At 32.8% G+C, this 24,312-nt stretch overlaps 1 protein-coding gene across 5 annotated transcripts in view; it reads left to right on the top strand.

Moving 5' to 3' along the window:
• The window catches only part of LOC141450780 (uncharacterized), a 64,460-nt gene that overhangs the window by 30,649 nt on the left and 9,499 nt on the right, over positions 1-24,312 (top strand). For 2 of the 5 annotated variants that reach the window (XM_074121583.1, XM_074121585.1), the window contains exons 6-9: positions 6,266-6,351; positions 8,843-8,973; positions 13,053-13,221; positions 18,545-18,614. In XM_074121583.1, the coding sequence (XP_073977684.1) occupies positions 6,266-6,351; positions 8,843-8,973; positions 13,053-13,221; positions 18,545-18,614 (456 nt within the window). Of the gene's footprint in view, positions 1-6,265; positions 6,352-8,842; positions 8,974-13,052; positions 13,222-17,324; positions 17,479-18,544; positions 18,615-21,375; positions 21,509-24,312 lie in introns of all 5 variants that reach the window. The other 3 variants (XM_074121586.1, XM_074121587.1, XM_074121584.1) reach the window with 3 other exon arrangements.

Here is a 24,312-nt window from a genome sequence, read left to right as displayed (position 1 = left end):
TAATGAGATGGTCAATGTCCGGGTTTAGTTATAGTGCTTTGCCTTTCTTCCTACTTCTGGCTGTTATTTTACACTGTTTTCGGAGCCGTGACGCGTCCGTCCCGAGTCATCGGAAGTAGTACTGTACGGCACCGCCACATATAGTGGCTCCTTTCACTGACCACCTAGTGAAAGAGATGCTCCTTCCGGAAGTGCGGCAGGGGCCGGATAAATGTCCTCAGGGGCCCGTAGTTTGGGGAGACCCCCTGCTCTAGTCCAATCGGTTTAGTTAAAACTTCGCAGTTTCATTCGTTTCCTATTTTCTGTGTCTACTAGAGCTCAACTTATCCTGCTTTTCTTCCTACCCATAAAAAAAGGAGTAGGGGGAATAATCTCATGAATGACGGGGTAATGATCAAAAAACCTATCCAGAGCTCCGCCTCTGGTGCTCCAAAGGCTATCTCATTCACCCAGATGACAACTATTAATACACATTAAGGTCATGTATTTCTTAGCCTCTATTTTCCAGTTCAAATTGTTTTTCGTGTAATCACTATTAAAACCCGAATTTTCATTTAGCAAAAATTAGGAAATAGAACCTGTCTGTGTTATAGGTAGATTGGAGAAGGGAAATCTGGTTGGAAAACAACTAAGAATTTGTATAAAAATTATAACTGTTTAAATAGTACCAAGTTCGAAAAAAAATTCGTTAAAAATAATAAAATAAAAAACCCAAAAACTTATCTCTATCAAGTAATACGTACTTCCGGCCAGTTATTTTCATAAAATTTTTACGAGAAACTTATTTGAAAACTGCTTACTAAATAATATTTCTCGTTACACTCAAGTCTCTACCAATAATATTGATGTATTTCCCCCCACCTCGGTGTTTTTATAGTGTGAGAACTGCACTTGCACAGATGTTTAAGAAAATAAGTTAAGTTTAAGAACAGTAATAATTGCAGTAAAAGGAAGTCTGTAAGAGAAACAGTTACTTCAGATTTATTTTTCATTACTCAAAATTAAACAAAAAGAAAAATCCTTAAAAATTGCTAGAATTACCTTTGTTAATAACAATTTATTATTTAATATTTAATAAAGGGGTGTAGTGGTATATTTAGCCCAATTTTGTTAACCACTTTGTTACGTCATTCTCCCACTTTTAATGGTTATCACATGACTGTTGGCTATTAATATTCTAATAGCCTAGCAAATTATAGTGATTAACTATGTTTTTATAATGTATTATGTATAGGGACACAATATGGGTACACAGAGAGTGTGGTAGGGTTGGGGGTTGATCAAGCACCCTACACAATACTATAAACAGTGGTGACCCCGGGACCCACTGTTGTTATTCCACAGAATTCATTATTTATGCACCAAAACTACAATGACCAAATGTATCTGCTTCTTTTTTTCGTTTGTTTGTTTGATTGTAAAAAAGAGCAATTATTCCACCAGTTTTTCTATTCCTAATAAATTTTACATCAAATGAAATGTTATTCAATTATTAGTAAGTTCAAAAAAAAAAAAAACAACCTTGTTTGTGGTACCACTTAAACTCCAGCTACCCCAATTTTAATATCAATCAGGAAATGAATTAAACGGAAATTCCCTCAAATATGAATAAACCTCTTAGTAAAGTAACAATTAGACAGTTGTAGATAATAAGAGCTAATATATCTCTTCGGATGTTGGGCAATCATATGCCAGCCAGCCTAATTTTCAAGTAGAACAAAAACTTTGAAATGATTATACCATACTGGGTATAATTGATAAAAAAAATTAATCTCTTTTTGAAACAGTTTTATAAAGACCATGGGTTTTCAGAATACAAAGTCTGTGTAGAAATGAAATAAGCACTTAGAAGCAGGCTATTTGTGGATTGTTATGCCATCTAGTGGATCTTAGGTGGAACTAACTTCCAAGGTAGTTTTAACTAGGAGGATCCATTTCTAAAATAAAAATCTTTTGTGTTGCAGTTATGAGAGCAATTTATTAATATAATTTAATAATTAATATAAACAAATAATAGAATTCATATTTTAATTTTATTCTAAAATTTTTATTAATTGAAAATCATCCCGGTTTAAGTAGCATTTATGGATGCATTATATTTCTTTAAAGCACCTTTACATATTTTAACTCTATTCATCACAATAGCCCATGAGAGTATCGAGATTGTAAAAGATAAAAATATTAAAAGTAGCTTTTATAATTCAATCTGTTCAAGTATTTGTCCTCTATAGTTGAATAATTGAAGTTGAAATAATTAAGTTGAATACTCTATACGGAACAGTAGCCCATAATCCAGTTGGTGGCCTGTTTTGGGACCCTTAGGACCATGATTATCACCAGAAGCAAAGTAAAGGTTTTGGCGAGTCCCTCGGGTAAGAACGGTACTGTTGTTCTGCGATGTAGGACATTCAAAATTGGTTCATTTAATTCCTGTTGTTGCCAGGTTGATCAAGCAGTATTGGGCTACAGAGAGCGCTTCCGGTGTAGCGGTGCTTTGATAAAGACATACTTTTTGTTTAAACAATTTGCTTTTCCTTAAAATTAAGTCTGATATAATCTGGGAGGGCACACTTAGAACATTCCTACTTTCTAGTGAACTAACTTTGAAGTAGCCAATTAGTTAATTTCTTTAAAAAGTCCAAGTTTGAGAATTGGAGATTAAGCCGTGTACAACTCGCCAAGACTAAATATCAAAAATTCCATACTGCTCTCTCTACTTGCTCAAATCCTCTTGTACAGTCTCTCGCCTCCTCTGACATCCCTAACAATTCTATTCGACGACTGAATCGCCAGTGGCCCCGCGACTTCCTTACATTCTGAAGAACTAAATCTCTCCTCTCTCCTACTCATATTCTCCTCTTCACATTCCCCTATCTCATGTAGAGAGTGCTACCGCTGGATAGCTTCTCTCCTCCTACTCTCCTCCCGCTCCAGTTCATCTCATTCACCTCCTATTTACTTATTGTATATATTTATACAGATTGTAAATTACAAAATAAATTTTAAAAAAAGGAAAAAAAAGCCGTTTGGGGAGCGAATGCCAATCCGTAAAAATCTCTAGTTGTTCGTGCTGTTTTCCACTATTTACTTTATTTCACTCCATGTGTTTAGGTTACATTAAATCTTCGTAAAGAAAGACTTAAAAGAGCTCTGTGACGGAGTTCATCTGTTGTCAGTCGTTGCCTCCTTTTCTCTTTTCCTGATACTTAGTGATATTTACATCATTTTAAAGGACATTATTATCCTGTTCTAATGACTAAGGTGACTTTTCCAGTCTTTGAAATGGACAACATTCACCCGCGTAAGAACTGCACATAGAGGATGTAATGCATTCTAACGGATATAGTAAGAAGTAGATTAGTTGCTCACAACTGCTCACAGAGTACAGCACAACCACAATAACTAGAAAACGCTTGCAGTGGTATAACCCTCTTTCCAGATCTCGTAGGGGTGGCTGGGCTATGAGGACAGCAAGAGTGTGCCCCTAACTCCTAGAAACAGGGCGCATGTTCTAATTCATTCTTTTTCATTTCAAAAACTGATCGATATTTACACTATATAAATCAAAAAGATTTCCAAATTTTCTTATTAACTTATTAAGCTATTTAAAAATTGTAATAATTTTAGATATTATTAGTAATAATAGTTTAAAATAGTTTGCCTGTTTTAGAATTTTAGTTTTACTTTTGTAAACATTTTTAAGTTAATTTCCCAAAAAATAAACTTTGAATTGATATGAAAGCCAAGTATTTGATTAGTTACCGCCAGTTGTAATGAGTCCTTCCTGGTTTATCGCTATTGACGCGTTTTACCTCCTGACCCTCCTCAAGTTGACCGGGTCTTTTCACTCACACAACACCCGTTGGGGGCAAAACAACCCCTCCCTTGCTCACCCATTTCAATATATGTATACATATATATGTATATATGTAATCCTAACATCGATCCCTTTTTCAGTGTTATCTACAACCAAACTACGGCCCGGGTTTATAAACAAGCCAGAATTTTTTTTTTTTTTCTCGGTTTTTTAATTTTTTCTGGGGGGGTTATATTTAATTTGTATATTTGTTTCTACTCGCGAGTTTGTTTTATTGGAAAACAAAGGCGGTTGTGTTCATAAATAATTTTAAAATGAAAGTGAATCAATGAAAGTGTTTGGTTTTTAATTTTAAAGCAAGATTTTTTTGGAGAAAAAAAAAATAAATTTATGTTTTAATAAATCCATAACAAAGAGGCATCCATTTTTATTTTTTATTTTTTATAATAGTGAAGCTACCAAACTTCATTTTTACTCCTCGCGGGCGCTTCTATCGAATTCGGCTGTGACGTCATATAAAACATCGCGTCCTGAAAGATGAAATATCTTTTGTTTTGGAAGCGACCTCTGTTGCACGATGGGAAAAATAAGTATGTGTTGTCTTTAATAAGTTGTTTAACATTTATATTTTATAGGAGATACCAAATTTTTAATCGTGTTAATATGTGCAAGTGATCTATTCTATTTGTTTATCTCTAGTTCTTTAACAATCATGGTAAAAATAATGGAGAGAATTAAAAGGGTAATTGTTTTACAATTAGTGGAGCAATAAATAAGAAAGAAGAAAAAGAAACGTAATATTGAAAATTATTTTTCAGGAAAAATCATTTTTTTTCTTTTCCAAATTCTGTTTTTTCCTTTTTAAGTGAAGTAGTGATGAGTGCACAATTTGTGTTTCAGTGAATTGTAATTTAATCATCAGAAAACTAAATTAAGAAAATATGAATTTCATAATTTTGAAGCTATTTTAGGGCGTAAAATATTACTTCATTAAAGTGTTCTCAATGGTCTTTTAAAAAAAATTTATTTTAATTCAAAAATTCCTACCCAAAAAAACAACTAATACTATGTAGCTTTATTTTTTAAATAAATAAGGGAAACAATTTAAAAAAAAATATATATTTTATTTTTATAAAAACAAAATAACCAAAAAAATAACATTTTACCAAATTATTGTGTGATTAAAATACTGAAAAGGAAAAACACGTATACGAAATAATTTTTTTTTGAAGTAACACTCAGGAAAAACAAAACCAAATATTTTTATAAAAATTTTTGAAAACACGACTCTCTAAACTTTGTGCTCACGACAATAAAAATATTAAAGTAAAAAAAATAATAAAATTTCTGCCATTTACAGGGTTCTTTGTAAAAAATAAAAAATTTGTCATATTTATTTATTTAAAAAAAGAAAAATTAAAATAATTTAAATAATTTCAAAGAGGAGTCTTTTTTATTGTGATATAAATTCTTCTAAGTTATCATAAATTTAAAAAGAAAATTTTGTTTGGGAAAATTTTTTTATCTATAAAAATAAAATGGATGATGAAAATTCCATGAACGAGCCGTTGAATCTTTGTAAAAAGAAAAAACCTGTAGCTATAGTAGCTCCGTCAGCTGTTCTCGGCGAGGGTAAGCCCGAAGATGAAGAGGAAGAGGACGAAGAAGAAGAAGAAGAAGTGGAACCAAGAAAGACTGAAGAAGATGATGATGATGAGGAGGAGGAACAACAACAACAGCCAGTAGTGCAAGAACAACAACAACAACAACCGAATCAACAACAATCACATGAAGTTGCTGATATGACCTACAATAGTGTTTACAATGTGATAAGAAGTTTAGCCCATTCAGAGCATAATCTGTTGACAGCAATGTACATGGGCGGACTGGTACATTCCAATCTATTTACAAACAATACTAACGGTAGTCTTGGACAACATCATAGCACTGTAAGCGCGCCAACAGCAGTAGCAGCAGCAGCAGCATCAGCAACAACAACAACAACAACCACCAATCCGGCTGCTGCATATTATCCATCTGTGTTGAATCCATATGCAGCTGCAGCTGCAGCTGGCCTACATTCAGTACTTTGGGGACAACATCACCACCAGCAGCAGCAACGTACAACGCCCAGTCCGGACAGGCTGCCTCCGCCGCAAGCTCATCATAACAGTAAATTGTCCATTTCTGTGCCAAAAGTTGACCTAAAACTACCACATTTAACAGCACCATTGAATATACCCACACTGAAATCTGCTGCTTCCATTTCGCCGAAACCTATTGATAAGACACTAAATAATAAATGGTAAATCATTTAGAATTGATTATTTTTGTTTGTTTTTTTTACATTTTAAACACCCACTTGTTTTTTTTGGTTTGCTTTGTTTTTGTATTTCAATTTATCGACTTTTCCAATTTCCTGTAATAATTCTGCATATTTTCTTCCAGGCCATCCTCTATGGACCACAAATCATCTTCTTCAACAAATGAAGGTTCAAAATCTCAAGATTCTGGTCATACTAGTAACAATCAAGGTAATACTTTTTTCCTTTCATTATTTATCCTGTTGTCAAATGAACATTGTTTTACCAAATTTAAGTCTTACTTTTCAGTCGACATAGATTTCAAAATTGCCATCTCCTCTTTTTTGTTTGTTCCAAAATCCCCTCTTTATACCAAAATAATTATACCTTTTTCTTTAAAACAAGGAAAATAAGTTTACATGTAACAGTTTTTTTAACGAAAACCTCCAAAAAACAAAGTTCAAGTTCAGGGGAAAGCACAAAGCAGGGCTCAAAAGTGATCACCGTTTCCTTCTGAAGAAAAGAAAACTTGTATAGGATGAAAAAATAATTGCCATTTCAGTCGTGATACATATATTCTGCCGAGCTTTCGACCTAGGGACTAGGTCATCTTCAGGGCTAGTTTACTAAGTAATATTTTTACATTGTAGGGTTGGTGTGTCTTTTGTCTTATCTGAGACACTCAGTCCATGAACAGACAAGACAGAAGACACACCAACCCTGTAATGTATAAATATTACTTTGTAAACTAGCCCTGAAGATGACCTAGTCCCTAGGTCGAAAGCTCGGCAGAATATATGTATCACGACTGAAATGGCAATTATTTTTTCATCCTATTGAAACTATGAATCAGTCACCAAACAAAATGAACAACAAAACTTGTATATACGATATCTCCTAGCAGACTATTATTCTAACGGAGAGAATTAAAAGAGCAATTGTTTTACAAATTAGAACAATAAAAAAAAGAAGATTAAGTGGAATATTGAAATATATTTTTCAAAAAAAAAATCAATCTTTAATTTAATCATCGGAATAAGTGTTGGGGAAAAATATTCTCGCTGTATCTGTCCTTAAAGGATGCTATTTCCGCAGCCTTTTAAGACTTGAACAGAATAAATATAGAAAAAGCTAAAAAATGAACCTTTCTAATAACGTGACATCTTCAGTTGAACAACTGTTTGCTTTACCTTTTTATGATATAAGTCATAAAATTAGAAATTTTAAATTTTTCTTATAATATACGAGAGTCGTTTGAAAAGTCCGTGCAAAAATAAAAACTACTTAATTTTTTGGGGTAAACCTTTTTTATTTTTCAACATAGTCCCCTTTTAGGCTTATACACTTCGTCCAACGCTGCTCTAGTTTGTTGATCCCTTCCGAATAATAGGATTTGTCCAAGTCTGAAAAATAGCCATTCGTTTCTGCAATCACCTCCTCGTTTGAATAAAATCTTTTTCCCGCCAGCCATTTCTTCATATTGGGGAACAAATAGTAGTCCGAGGGAGCCAAGTCTGGAGAATAGGGGGGATGTGAAACGAGTTGGAACCCTATTTCCATTAATTTTGCGACCACAACTGCTGAGGTGTGAGCTGGTGCGTTGTCGTGATGGAAAAGGACTTTTTTGTGGGCCAATCGTGGGCGTTTTTTCTTGCAGCTCGGTTTTCAAACGGTCCAATAACGATGAATAATATGCACCTGTAATAGTTTTACCCTTTTCCAGATAGTCGATGAGGATTATTCCTTGCGAATCCCAAAAGACAGTCGCCATAATCTTTCCGGCCGAAGGAACGGTCTTCGCCTTTTTTTGGCGTAGATTCCCCCTTGGTAACCCATTGTTTAGATTGTTCTTTGGTCTCAGGAGTGTAGTGATGTATCCATGTTTCATCCACAGTGACGAAACGACGCTTAAAGTCCTGCGGATTCTTCTGGAACAGCTGCAAACCGTCCTTGCAACAATTCACACGATTTCGTTTTTGGTCAAGCGTGAGCAATCGCGGCACCCATCTTGCTGATAGCTTTGTCATGTCCAAATGTTGATGCAAAATATTATGTACCCGTTCATTCGAGATGCCCACAGCACTAGCAATCTCACGCACCTTCACTCTTCTGTCATCCATCACCATATCATGGATTTTATCAATGATTTCTGGAGTAGTAACCTCAACAGGGCGTCCAGAACGTTCAGCGTCACTTGTGCCCATATGGCCACTCCGAAAATTTTGAAACCACTTATAAACTGTTCTAATCGAAGGTGCAGAGTCACCATAATGTTTATCAAGCTTCTCTTTAGTCTTCTGAGGCGTTTTGCCTTTCATAAAGTAGTGTTTAATCAACACACGAAATTCTTTTTCGTCCATTTTTTGAAAATCACTCGACTTCCTCGATTCAAACGAATGCCAAACACAAAGAAATAGACCGATATCTGGCTGAAACTTGGTGTGTGTCCTTCCAAGAGATGCTACTAACTAAACATAACCTCGATACGCGCCAGTAGTGCTATCTCTCTGACTTTGCACGGACTTTTCAAACGACCCTCGTATTACCAATATTTTATATTTAAACCTATGATATTTTAGCGAACTCAAATTTTATTAAATATTACTTAGTGATTTGTAAAAAAAAAAATAGAGTTTAATATTATTGTACATTGTTATAAAAGCGAACTCGTAGTCCTTATATCTTGTCAATTGAATAACTTGTTTAATTAATTTTTTTGTAGAAAAGAAAAAGCCGCATATAAAGAAACCATTGAACGCTTTCATGTTGTACATGAAAGAGATGAGAGCCAAGGTGGTGGCCGAGTGTACGCTGAAAGAAAGTGCCGCTATTAACCAAATCTTAGGAAGGAGGGTGAGTATCTGATCAGCATCCAACTTTTTATTAAAATAAAAATAATTTTTTTTTTTTTTGGTTTAGAGATAATGAAATGATTCAGGTACAGAATACGGGAGAGACCTCTCATCTGGATAGCCTCTTGCTTCACTTTGCGGTCCTTAAGGTTGTGGATCTTCAAGAGCAATCGCCCTTGTTCAGGAGATCTTAACTCTGCTGAAACTTGGGCGATTGCTCAAAGCCCAACCAATGTACCCAAAATTAAGCAACCCTATCAAAAGAAAAGCTCTCTCCTTAGTTTTAATAATTTTAATTTCAAAGAAAATTAATTGCTAAATCAATCACTGGTTAAAATAATAAGAATAATTTTTCAATTATTTTCATATTTCACGTTTTCAATTTATTGCCAATTTATTTCATGGATCCACAATTTTTGATTCTTAAAATATTTTTATAGGTTAATTACAGCAAATAAATATTATTAGAATAGAATCTTTTAATTACAATAGCCTGCAGATCTAAAAATTGATGCAAACCATAAGTTCTTGCAAATTTTACTTAATTATAGATTTAAATCTTATTTTCTCGTGAGTGATTTCCATTCTGAGAAGGACTGCTTCTTCCCAAATTTCTGATCCTGAGGAGGATAGTAAGTTTTTCTGCAACAATTTCCTCCTTTCTTCCTTGTCCAGTGACAGGATTTGATGGCTCCATGATGTACAGAGTGAAAATAATAAAGAAAATCACTAGCACAACTTCCAAAGCCCATTTCTATTTATCAAGAAGTTTCCTCGATTTTCTGAAGCTTTCTTGAATCATCAACTTAGAGCAGCTTAGAGTATAAAAGAGTTGAAAAGATTTTTCTACTTTCTTTTAGGCTAGTACATTGCTGTTTCTCCTTTTGAAATCCTTGCAATAGATAATATCCTTTCAAAATTAGGGAATTTAAACTTATTTAATTTTAGTTGATTAGCCCCAATCGTTTGGAGTTAAATTTATCTTTAGATGAGTTTATAGTAGTAAGATATCTTGCTACTGCAGACTCTTCTAGTCTTTACACAAGTTTTAATCTATGTCTTGATCGTTTTACTCTGGTTCGCTGTACGTCTCACTGGAAGGTGATCACTCTGTGTTGTTTGTTTGGCAGCATCAATCGAACTGAATTAGATAAGTTCTTGCTGCTTCCCGCGCGTATTGCTTTTTTCCCCTCTTTCGTTTCATTACATGCAGAAGAAGTTCATGTAGGCCTCCACACTTTACCATTGAACCTGACAATACCGACAATCTTTTGCTGGTGAGGTCCATTTATAATTACATAAATGGCCAGTAAATCTCTCCACTTAGTCTGAACAGTTCAGAGGACTGAATTAGAACTTGTGAAGTTTATGAGTAATAATGAGGCTGTTCAGAGGAAATTGACTCTTGAGGGAAATGAAACTTATCTACTTGTTACCAATAAGAATTAGTTGGAAGATTGAATAATTGTACCAAAGCATAGATCAGGGTAACAGTTGCTAAGCCAGACCATAATTCCGAAAACTAATGTGGTGAAACTCACATATGAAGGAAATTTTAGTCTAAGAAAGGAGCCAATCCTGACCTATTCGCTATACACGCTAAGAAATACTGGAATAGCTATAAAAATCCATGGACAGTCCACCTAAGATTTGGAATAGCCCAAACCAACCAGTCAAAAGGCTGAAGATTATAAGCATCCATATCTTTTTGGAGATATCTTCAAAACTAGTACGGGGGAGTGCCCGTGTAAAAAAACACCCTAGATAATCCGTGATCTATATTTATATCACTGACCTTATTTATGCTGTAAACTGGGTAATCCCTTGAAGCTTGTCATACAAAACGCCAAGATATGCCAGCAGCTAGTTGATGGCTTAAGAAAGGAATAGAGGCACTTAATTTTTGGCAAACTTCGATTTCCTTACATTCTGTGACCTCTTAGAAACAAGATTTGTTCATGCACTCTTTATAGAAAATCTAGTGATAGTATGGTGATGAAGTCACAGAATTTAGTTCCTTTAAGATCTACAAAACAGCCTGGCAGATACTATTCAATCTATATTAACAAAGTGAGTGCATCAATAAATAATAATAATAATTTAGAAGGCCAATTTAATTATATAAATAAAGACTATATTTGAACATTTTTTTTTTCATTTTTCATTTTAAAGTTATTGGCAAGGCATATATGATTAGAGATTCAAAAATTATGCTGGATCCTTGAAAATAAAAAATCTCTATGCTAATTTTTTTCCCATTTATTTCCGTTTAAATTTTTTAATTAGCCAAGTTTAGAACTAGATAAAACAATTTTTTTATCATTTAAATAATTTTTTTTTGCTGCCATTAAGAAAAAAGAAAAGGTATAAATATGTAGGAGAGTTCCCCAAGTTCCTAAAGGTTCAAAAACATTACCAAAGGCAAGAAATAATAAAAAATAATATCAAAGAACTGTCATGTGGAAGAGGCGGTAGAATCTATAAAGGTTGTTTTTTTTTTTTTAATTAGGTAATTAATTACATTTAATCCACATCTAGTATTTGCTTTTATACAGAATTTCATTTAACTTATATTTATTTTTTTTAAATTACTACATATTTATAAAAGTTTTAATCAGAAGTTCTTAAAAAGAGTAAAAAATTGTTAGCATTAATTAATTTAAAATTTCCTTATTTACATTAGGAGTTTAAGTATCAGAATCCAATCTCCAGTCCTTATTATTACAAAAAACGATTCGTTAATAAATAATTGTTTGGTATTCTTTCTAATATTTGTAGAATAGTTAATTTAAAACATTTTAAAAAAGAATCTAAAGTTTTTATATTATTTTGTCCTGAGGCGTTAAAATTTAGACAGGAGTAAAAGGGTGTATCTTGTTGGGAAAAGTGGACTATCCTCTTTATTAGCCCTCTGATCCTTTGCGAATAGTTAGTTGATCAGTGCTAATCCAGTAGGATTCACTGTAAAGCTAAAAAAAATTTACTTTAGATTAAAAGATCCCCTTCAGGTATCACGGATTATACTTTGTAGATATGGTTATCTGTGTTTAATGTGTTATTAGTGCTAATTAAAGGTTATACAGCTGGAGTAGATGTTTGCATTTGCTAATGGAATTAATAAATCGAATATTAGAACAATATCTACAGAATTCCTGCTTAGTTTCGTGTGAATATTAGATCCTGGGAGAAATAGAAAGGCCTATTTCTTCCTAGGAGGTACTTGATGTAGTATACCGAAGCCCTAAATCTAGCTCAGAATTATTAGTACATATTACGGATTTAGTTCGCCGATGCCCTGTGAAAGCTCTTTTAGGTAGAGAGAATTTAGCTTTACGCCAGTTGCTTAATCATTCTTGATCTATAAAACAATACCATACTCCATCTTTTTGTAAATATATATTTTTGTACAACCCGTTGTTCACATTGGGAAATGAGTTTCGGTTGGTTTCATAATCTGTTTGATATACATCCTTAAGCAATAAAGCCTTAATTATGAAACAACAAAACATATTATTAATGAATTTTGTTAAAAATAATTGTATAATAAAATTTTTTTAATGCAGCATCATCTCAAGATTTAAATAAAATAGGTCCCATTTTTTCCTTATATTTATTATTCTGAGATTTTTGGTTTTTTTGTCTCCGTAATAATCAGTTTAAATATCTTAAATTTTATGATAAATCATTTAATTTACAAGCCATTGATGAAGTTATTTTTTGGTAGGTAATGTAGTATACCGAAGCACTAAATATTAGAAAGAATTCACAAACAACTTTACGTGATTTTTATTTTAATTAAAACAATTTATTATTTATTTATTTCTCTGGTTTTATTTTAAATTAATTGAATATTTTAATGCTAAGAGTTGCCGTCATTTAGAATAAGAGCTCTTACTTTTAAATGAATAAATTATTTTTCTTTTATTTTATTTTTTTGTTTTCCTTCTTTTTGAAAAAAAAAAAAAAAAAATAAGAAATTAAATTTTGGTAAGTAGGTAGAAAAATAAAAAAAAAAAAGAGAGGAAAAAAGATTTTTGGGTTTAAGGCATTGAAGGGGGTCCCGGTTTATTAATTGTTTAGTGGCACAGCTTAAGTCGGGAGGAGCAGGCAAAGTATTATGAAAAGGCTCGCATTGAACGACAACTACACATGGAGCTGTATCCGGGTTGGAGCGCAAGGGATAATTATGGATACGGAGCTAAGAAGAAGAAACGAAAGAAAGAAAGAGTTACCATCACTGATTCTGGAGGTAGACCTCCAAAATATAACCTGATTGCCTTAAAAAAGTAAAAAATAACCACTTAAAATCTGTTTATATTAAAAGGTATTCACTTATCTCGTATTTATCCAAAGAAAAACTTTATATATATTTTTAAATTATCTTCTTTTTATTATTTTTGTTTTTTTCTTAAGTTATTGTAAATAATAACGAGGTAAGAGAAAAAAACCTTTTATATAAACCAGGAAAAATAAACCTACCTAATTGTATAAAATAGGACTTGTAAATCATAAAAGGCAAAACAAAAAAGTATCCCACAATATGTGGTGATATTATTTCCCATTTTATACAATAACCAAATATCCCAGAAAACATTTTATTAAGCCACAATATCTTCTTCTTTTTTTTCTGTTATTTAATTTTTGTTTCTGTTAACTTTATTTTGTTTTATTTTATTTTATTAAAATAGCACTTTGTGATATTTATTTTTTATAAAGAAATTGTGCACTTAAATCTGATGTCCTATTTTCATTCTTTTCTTTTTGTTATTGTATTATTTTGTTTTATTTGTGTTGTTTTTGTGTTTAGCAAAAATGTTTTTCATTTTCATTTTTTACATTCTATATAATTAAAAAGAAAAAGGAGTTTGCTTAATTCAATTTCTAATTTTCACTTATCACATTATGCTATTATACGAAAATAAAATAAATCACTTTTTAATTTAGAACATCAGTGGCGCTCACATAAAATATGGGTCATTCGAGTCAGTGCACAATAAAAATTAAAAAAAAAAAAAGGGAAAAAATAAGTCAAGAAGGTAGCTCTACAAAGAGTCTTTGAAGACAATTTTTTTAATTAAAAAAAACAACAGTTAAATTAAGTGTATAATTATTGCAAAAATTGGCCATCAAACGCTCCCATCAAATATTTTTCCCCTTCATCCTTAACCACAAATATCTGACGTGTATATATTTTTTTTTATTTAATCTTATTTTTATTATTATTATCATTATTTTATCATTTACAAAATATATATTCCGCGATCTATAATATAAATAAATCACTACAGAGGTCTGCAAAAAAAATGTCGCGATGTATGTATTCAGGTATAGTTGGTAAGGAGTTCGATTAATGCTTTTTCTTTTTTTAGCTTACAGAAAATTAGTGACAATTTTACTTCTCCTTTTTTTGTAATTTATAAATTTTGTACTAGATAAAAAAAAAAAAAAAAAAAACAGGAATGTTTATAATTTCAATGAATCATCAATAATAATAGCCTATCCTGTTTAGAAGGCAAGGTGGTCCCAGCCATTTCTTCTAGCACTGTGCGATAATTCCAGCACACTACCAGTACAATCTGAATACTGAGGCACTCACACAACGTAAAAACATTACTTCAAAAGCAATGTCCGGCAGAAACTACACTACATTAAACTATAATCCACTTCTATTCTAATCATCTCATCATACATTTTCCATCAATCATATAACACATTCCAAATATAAAAACTGAATTCACCAAAGTGATACCGACGGAATTGACTTTATAGCGTTTATCTCTTACACATAAATATATTACATATCTATCGATTCAAAGAATATATAACATTTAAATAATTTATCTGAAGAATATATTTATTTTCAAAACGCTATGCATGATTCCAGTAGAGGTACTTATATATATAATTATCGTTACATAACCGACAACTTATCCCAATTCGTTTAATATCTGGCTAGGGGCAGGGGAGTTGATGTCGACGATAAAAAAGTGTGCTCCAATGAAACTGCGATCTCTCTAGCGGGTCAGCAATCCACGTAGGATATCCAGAGGAGATATGGCTATATATCTACTCATACGGTACTGCGGATTGGAAAAAGAAAGCTGCTTGTATTGGTGTCTTTACAGGACAAGCTGAAGTAGTCAGGGGAGCTGTATCAAGTCATTATGGCAGTGAGCTGACTCTTTTTAGAATGAAACTGAATGCAGTAAGCTCACCCATGCCAGCAATAACGACTTTTCAGTCAGTAATAATTTCCCTAACCGTCGTCGGCTCAAGGAAAAATCATCCCGTGAGCTTCTATAAACAGAGCTCAACTCGGTGATGTTAGAGAGAAGAATTATAGCCTATTCTTCTGTGGCTATCTGGGCGTTGCAGGGATATGGTAATGTATAGGCTGATTGTGAAGGTAATCTGTAAAATTTTAGCCTCTCCTCTTTAACCCAAGAGAATTAGAGGACTGTAAAGGGGATAATTAGATTCCATCTTAACTCTGACTAAACCTTGTTCAAGCTTGAGGGTGTAGTTGAAAATTTATTTGCAAGGAGCATAGACTTCCCAAGAATTCGCCGCGTGTAGTTAGAGTGGCCTGCTTTCTCATTGCTTCTTAAGGTGTAGCTCATCAACTAATGTAGATTTCATGGGAATCAGTGACAGATATAGAATGGCTGAAATGCAGGTGCCGGTCGTAGGATTTTTTTTTTATTTCTTTATTTGAAATTTACTACTTCAGGGCTCTTAAAACCATAAGAGGAGTTATCGGGAGTGATAGACTGTGACAAAAAATTAAATGATAGAAGGTTATGCTGTTGGAGGTTCCAGTGGGTAGGTTATAATTGTGAGTTGAACTGTCTTAGCACATGTAAGCAATAGCCCTACAGTACCTGTATCCTCCAACAGTTGGATAACTTTTTGTGGCCACTATTAGCACGTGAATAAGTGAGTTCTTATGCAATAGTTGTGAATAATTAATATATTCAGGTAAATGAATTTAAAATTTATTAATTTGTGTCCATATATTGCTAATTCGTGTGCCAAAATGCATTGTATAATAATGATGGTTTGGATGATAGAGCTATGTTTTAAATTCATTTAAACACTCTGTGTCACTTAATTGTACATCTGTTTGGAATCGAGAGGATAATGTAGGTTGAGTTATAACTAGGTTAATATTCTCTTACAAGAGATTTTGTCCGTAATTGACTTGAGTGAAATCATTGTTATTAAATAGGGTTCCCAAGATACGGGATCTGAGCATATTTATTTTTTTCTCTCCCTCAAGTGTTCCCAAAGAGTCCTAACTAAAGGCCCATTGCCAGGAGGAACCTATCGATCTATCAGCAATATCATAAGTTATCGGTCTAAACTCCGAATCTACCAATTAGTCCCTTAAGAGAAACCCACTCGCGAACTCGTATCTTCCTGGCTAATTCCTGTTTTAAATCTTGTCTCCTCCTTGCCTAATGCATCCTCTACTGTTTCTTTAATTCTTTATTTCAGTCTTTAACTTCTTGTCACAAAATTTTTACATGTAACTCGTTCCTTCACTTATTACATCGTTCCCAGTAAACCTGGTCACATTTTTCATCCCAGCCAAGCCATTGGAGACTTCTTATAATGCTCCTACTGATTTGAAGTGGAATTTTCGTGTAGTTATTGATTAGATAGATTAATGCTTGTGCAGAAAGAACTCTGATAATTTTTTCTCATCAATGATTTTATTCTAGCTATCATGTGACTCAACTTTCGTGTAATTACCCTGCAGTAGGTACAGTTTGTGAAAAAGTGAAGTTAGTCGTTATTCACTTGTGTTATCATAGTGTAAAATTCATCAGTAATCAGAATACACATTTTATTTCGACAATTTGATGATATCTCATTTAATAGTAAACGTTCCACTTTTTTATCATGTATAGTTTACAAAGAGGAGTTACTTGTCACTAAATTTTCCTTTAAGCAAAGAAACTCTCATTGGTGCAAATATTTTTTGGTGCGTGAGGATAAGTGGTAAGTCCAAAAGAATAGAATGGTAAGATGTAAAGTAAAAAAAAAAAAATTTAGAAGTTTATTTTAGAAGTAAGTAATCAAAAAGATAATTTAAAGAAATGATAATAAATGAATAACTCAATAAAAATTAAATGAAGCCTAAACACATTGACAGTTTTTTAATTTTATTTGATTCTTTGGGGTCCATAATGTTTTTTTCTCTCTATCTTTCTCTTGCATAAGTTCTTTCTCTTTCCTTTCTCCTCGTTAGTTTCTCTTCCTTTTTTTTTCTTTTTTTTTTTTAATCGAATTTCTCTTAAAATGGGAAAAATTACGTGTTTGTAATTTTTTTTTGTTTGCCCTCTGTAGTGGCATGCACTTGGGCGGGAGGAACAGGCCAAATATTACGAATTGGCCCGTAGAGAACGTCAGCTGCATATGCAGCTATATCCTGATTGGTCGAGCCGAGCCAATACAACGCGCGGGAAGAAGAGGAAAAGAAAACAAGAACCAAATGACGGAGGTACACACGACAAAAACAAAATTAAAAAAAAAAAGAATCAAAAATTCAAAAGAGTAAAGAAAAATATAATATATCCCCTTCCTATTCTATATTATATATTTAAAAAAAAAAAAACTCAATTTTTTTATTTTCATTCGCAACATTTATCTTTTATATTTTATTTGCTCTTTAGCTTTGTTTTGTTGAACGGTTTCGTTTATTATTTATTCTATTTTATCAATCTTCTCTTTTAAAAATCAATAAAAAACAAAAAGAAAACCTTATTCTATGCCCTTCATAAAAAGCACGTAACAATTGACTCTGTAAAGAAATATTATTATGGAGCATTAAATAAAGAATAAATGAAATATTTTAGAATTTTGAAAAATCTAAAACAGAGTCAGTTTTATATCCTCTTCAAAATAAATTAAAAAAATCCTCCCCACTCCAAAAAAAATAAATTTGCTTCTTTGAAAGGGGTGTTTGTTGGCTGTTTTTATGCATGATTTACAATTTATTTATTATTTATTATTTATTGGTAATAGCATTTTATTTATTTATTTATTTTCAATATTCTCGCAAGTTTTCTTCCTTTCATACTGCAGGTTGAAAACATTCAAGAAGTCAATATATATATATATATACTTAAATTTTATTTATAAATTTATTTTTAAGTTGTTTATTTATTTTATTTCATATCAGAATTTATTCCATGTACATAATAATATAAAGACCAAAATCAAGTACTCGAATGACCATATTTTACATTATGTTTATAATTTATATGTGCTTTGCGTAGAAATTTGCGATTCTCACTTTTATTTGCACGATTATCCCTCTCCCTAATTTATTGTCCTATATTTTTTTTTGCATGTAATTCTTTTGCTAAAAACGCATGTAATTTTTGCCTTTTTCTCAAAATTTTTTTCTATTTATAGACTGACTACTTTGTTGATTTCATATCTAATATACGTATTACACCCTCGAAGTAAAGTGTCATAACTAAGTTGTCGGTCTATATTTCTTTTTTTATATATAAAATTTTAGTACAATATTAAACATTAATATGGTTCTTTATACTTTTTAGGAAATTCCATGAAAAAATGTAGAGCCAGATATGGACTGGACCAACAGAGTCAATGGTGTAAACCTTGCAGGTATTTTGATACTTGTTTTCAATGTAAATTTTATTTACTAACAAAATAGATTCAACAATAACAGTTATTCATTAATTTTTACCAAAATACTATTCCACAAATTTGAAGTTAGGTGTGAAACAAGTTACGAGATATCAGCAAAGTTAGTAATGTGTAGAGGGATTCCAGATTGAAACCCAGGCATGATACTCTTAGATTTGTTCGGCTCTTCAGGCTGACAGTGGCACAGAGAGAAGGCTCTGGGTGTTAAAAGGAATCATACCCCCAAACTAACGACTGCAACCTCAAGGATATAAGAAATTATTTCTTCCTCCTTTCCCTGTTACAAAACAAAAGAAGCTATGTAATTGTTTTCTTGCCTATTGAAATTCAGAAGCCACAAGTACAAGTAGTCATTGCACTTAGTTAGCCCCTGCGATCAGTTACTGGTCCAGATTCTGAAAAGATACCCTAGTGCTCAATCCCTCTTATTAGTCCCAGACTTTGTAGGCCAGTATCCCAGTTTAGAAATCGTTACATTTAGAAGTAGTGTCATCTACACTCTTCATGATGTAACGCACTTTTGTCACGAAAAGAAAGGTTATTAAATCTTGAGCATAAGAGAACAGCTACTCTCTCCTGTGCCAACAAAGTTACGCTATCTGGAGGCCTTTTTGTTGACCTTAGCATTAACGCACTTGATATTCTCCAAAATTACTCTACCCCAAACTCACATTTAAAGCAAATCTGCAGTAATTTGATTTTGGATTTAAATTTTTGTTTAGGTAAAGAGATAGATATCTGTTTTGCCTTGTGAATTTGTGGGATAGCTTACGATTAATTTAAAAAAAATATATATATTTTTGATATATTTCTATGTCTTAAATAAGCTTTTTCATGTTTTTTTATGTATTTAATTGTTCTTATAAAGCTTTTGAACACTTAATCAGTCGCAGCAATAGTAAAGAAAACATTGTGTGCTACGCTGTGTGAGGGAAGAATACTGGGCTATAATTGTTTTTTTTTTTTTTTTTTTTTTTTTTTTTTTTTTTTTTTTAAATATGAACAAAAACAAATTAAATTTGAAAAATTAGGAAGTGTGTCTTACCGCAAAAAAATTACTGGAAAAAAAGCAATACTTTGCAATAAAAATATTTAGAACTGTTTGGCATGAACTGGATACCAGATCAGTCAATACTCTTATCCAATGGTGAAGACACATTTTCTAAATACTTATGACTAAGGAACGGATTTTTATGTATTTAAAAATGCCAAATATTTAACTAAAATATGCATTTATTTTCGTCAATTATGTGGAAAATATGTGATTTTCTTAAAATATTTTCTGGAATATTTAAGTAAAATGGACATTTTTTTTTATGAAAATGGATTTTTTTTTGGGGGGGGGCAAGTTATAATTATTTATACAAGAAAAGAATATTTTTACAATTTATAATAATTTATTAGGAACAAAATAATTTCTTTTTACAAGTTATAATGATTTATATTTACAACAAAGAACATTTTTACTATTTATAAAAAGATGTGTTAAATTTTCAATTTTTAAAACTTCACTCTTCGAAATTGTTTGCAACCACATGAAATTTCAAATGTTGGAACGTAAAGTGACGACGATCTGGGCGTAAGATGGACTTCTAACGACTAAAAGATCGTTCATCATCTACAGATGTTCTAGGTGCCTTGCTGAAAGAAGTTATCTCGTTGGTTGTAAAGGGTAGACGATGTTCTGAGGTGACTTCTGTTCCACTGATAATATCAGAAATCTGGCAGATGGTCTCCCACCCTTTGTTCTTGCTCAGTACTTCTACCAGTTTTGATCTGATCAGATCTCCCTTACTCCCAGGTATTCCTTCCACCTTTTCGATGACTTTTTTAACGTTGGACACGTTTTCTGTCAGTCGAACATTTTGTGGCTCAAGTTGGGGTAATGGCTTGTGCAAGAAATACGCAATTGTCAGAAATGAATGCAAGGTCGTTCCTTAAATTAGGTTTCTCGAATAAAGACTTGGCTGTATTTATCGCTACTGCTTCGTCTTCGAGATGTGAAAGGACATTCTTGATTTTATTGTAGTTTTCATAGTAATTTATTTATTTATTGTTATAGTGGTCTTGTTTGCACATTAACCATTACTGAGTAATACTGAGCTGCTTCCAGCCAAGTACCCCATCTTGTCAATATTGGTTCTGGCGGAAGGCACAAGTCTGGATAGAGATCTTTTAGCATTTTAATGCGACTTGGTGCTTTTAAAAACACTTTTTTAACCACTGTGATTCACAGTCTGTGGTTCACAGTTCCTGTCAACCACCTCCCAATTATGAAAATATGCCCAAAATGAAAAATATGTACATATTTTGATTAAATATGTAGAAATATTTATTTATTTTAATCAAATATGTATAAATATGCGATAACATCCAAATATGTGGAAATATGTGAAATAAAAGTAGGCTCAAACGGCTTAAAGAGTGTCAGTATGAATACTTCTAGTTGAAAAACGTCTGTAAATTGCCTAGAAAAAAATATGTAAATACATACGAATCCGTTCCCTACTTATGACTGAGCATGCCCAATTTATTCCAAATTATGGATTTACGCAAATGTTTTATTATAGGTTTCTTGTATTTTGTATATGTATTTACGCAAATATTTGAAATTTAAAAATTCCTTGTTTTTGTTTTTTTAGTGACTCTATATTTAAACAAAAAAAAATATTTGTACATTTATATTTATTACTTTGTATTGACTGGTCTGGTTTGTTAGCCCGGACCTGGGCTCCCAGGCGTTGGGGCCTGCTTCTCTCGTCCACGCCAGTTTTGGCGCCAACAATGCCGCGTCTCCGCAAGAACCTACTTATGTTAATCTCTAGGACACAATCCTTCTTGGAAATCCGTTCGTGAGTCTCGCGATGTCATGTTTTGTTTTGTTTGTTTTTTTGTTGTCGTTTGTGCTTGATGATTATTTCTACTTATTATAATTATTTATTTCTCTTTGTGTTTTCTTTTCTTTTCTTGATGTATTGTATTTTCTTGTAACCCGTTTTTTTTTTTTGTTTTAGTGTGAATGGTTTGTGTTTTTGTTTTGTTTTATTCTATTACTTAAATAATACTAGAAATACATTTTGTTTTCTGTGTTAGTTGGACACTGCATTAATGCACGTAATTTCGCCCATCGATTTATTTATTTTACAATTTTTTATCCTTCCATTATTTGATGGTTTTAATTTTGTTTTTAAATATATTTTAATACTTCTTTTTAATCGAGGAAAATTAAAATGCATCTTCAGAAAGCTTTTCTTTTTTTTTTGTATATTCTTTTTAATTAAATTTTATCTGACCAAGATATTTTTCTTTTAGAATGTCAAAGTATTTATTTTGTTTTTCTCTACATAAAGAATATTACTTTATACGTTTCCCTTTGTTTAAAATAGTGGAATCTGTAAAATTAAGATTTTAGAGCCTATCCAGAAGTTTAGTTGGTTGAATTTTCTATTAAATTTTTACTAATTTAAACATTTCAGGCTAGGATGTGCGTTTTTAGTGAAAAAAAAACCTAAGTTTTCTTTGTTGGAACTGTTATTGATGTGTTCGATAGGACCCTGACGTCTAATAAAGTAGTTTTGAGCACAATCTTGAAACCCAGTTCGAAATCAAAGTATAGCTAAATTTTATATTAAACGGAAAAATAAAAAATGCTGATTAACAGTCCGGACAAGGTTGATAGCGAGATTGATTCGGTGTCGATCAAGGACGTCCGTGTAAATCTTTTCCACTTATTTGAAATTGTAGTACGTAATTTATTTTCATTGATAGAGAAAGTTGCCTGAAGTTGCTTAGTAAAGGTAATTTCTTCCATCGTTTTGAACAGCATTCCAACATGGTGTTTCCTGATTACTGTAACCTTATAACAATGGGAGATCTGAAAAATCTCTATCGGGGAGGATTCTTGGGGAAGATAATCGAAATCTTCCTGGAATAAAGGCTTCGTGGACTGTTAGAAGAAGACTTATCTTTCAACGTACAGATTGTGTTTTTTTTTCTGGTGTTCCCTAAGTTGTAATGCCTCCTATGAAATCCTTCGTATTCATAGCCTATTTTTAGTAATACTGAAGACGTAGATTTCTTGCGGTTAGAATTGTCCAGACTTATTTTCGATTGATTCACTCCTGGATCATTCCAGGAGCTTTGTTAATCTCCTCTTTCTTCCTGAGTTCCTGGATAAAGTCTGTCGTTTATTCCGGTGAGAGATCGGGCGCCTTAAGCAAAATGCAACTGCATTGAGTCGGCCAAAGTACGAGGGTCGTTTGAAAAGTCTGTGCAAAGTCAGAGAGATAGCACTACTGGCGCGTATCGAGGTTATGTTTAGTTAGTAGCATCTCTTGGAAGAACACGCACCAAGTTTCAGCCAGATCGGTCTATTTCTTTGTGTTTGGCATTCGTTTGAATCGAGGAAGTCGAGTGATTTTCAAAAAATGGACAAAAAAGAAATTTCGTGTGTTGATTAAACACTACTTTATGAAAGGCAAAACGCCTCAGGAGACTAAAGAGAAGCTTGATAAACATTATGGTGACTCTGCACCTTCGATTAGAACAGTTTATAAGTGGTTTCAAAATTTTTGGAGTGGCCATATGGGCACAAGTGACGCTGAACGTTCTGGACGCCCTGTCGAGGTTACTACTCCAGAAATCATTGATAAAATCCATGATATGGTGATGGATGACAGAAGAGTGAAGGTGCGTGAGATTGCTAGTGCTGTGGGCATCTCGAATGAACGGGTACATAATATTTTGCATCAACATTTGGACATGACAAAGCTATCCGCAAGATGGGTGCCGCGATTGCTCACGCTTGAATCGTGTGAAGTGTTGCAAGGACGGTTTGCAGCTGTTCCAGAAGAATCCGCAGGACTTTAAGCATCGTTTCGTCATTGTGGATGAAACATGGATACATCACTACATTCCTGAGACCAAAGAACAATCTAAACAATGGGTTATCAAGGGGGAATCTGCGCCAAAAAAAGGCGAAGACCGTTCCTTCGGCCGGAAAGATTATGGCGACTGTCTTTTGGGATTCGCAAGGAATAATCCTCATCGACTATCTGGAAAAGGGTAAAACTATTACAGGTGCATATTATTCATCGTTATTGGACCGTTTGAAAACCGAGCTGCAAGAAAAACACCCACGATTGGCCCACAAAAAAGTCCTTTTCCAACACGACAACGCACCAGCTCACACCTCAGCAGTTGTGGTCGCAAAATTAATGGAAATAGGGTTCCAACTCGTTTCACATCCCCCCCTATTCTCCAGACTTGGCTCCCTCGGACTACTATTTGTTCCCCAATATGAAGAAATGGCTGGCGGGAAAAAGATTTTATTCAAACGAGGAGGTGATTGCAGAAACGAATGGCTATTTTTCAGACTTGGACAAATCCTATTATTCGGAAGGGATCAACAAACTAGAGCAGCGTTGGACGAAGTGTATAAGCCTAAAAGGAGACTATGTTGAAAAAAAAAAAAAAAGGCTTACCCCCAAAAATTAAGTAGTTTTTATTTTTGCACGGACTTTTCAAACGGCCCTCGTATAAGAAAACGCTTAGGTAACAATCTAGACGAACTTATGGATTTCAAAGAAGGGAATAAGCTGCATTTCATGGGACAAAAAGAACTACATGGTACCAGTTATCTTCTATCTATATTGCT

This window comes from Rhodnius prolixus, unplaced genomic scaffold (genome assembly GCF_049639745.1).
Source record: "Rhodnius prolixus isolate KJV_2025 unplaced genomic scaffold, Rpr scaffold_8, whole genome shotgun sequence".
In the NCBI taxonomy this organism is placed as follows: domain Eukaryota; kingdom Metazoa; phylum Arthropoda; class Insecta; order Hemiptera; family Reduviidae; genus Rhodnius; species Rhodnius prolixus.
The sequence above is the reverse complement of the archived record's forward strand: the minus strand, read 5'-3'. Positions and strand labels throughout refer to the sequence as shown.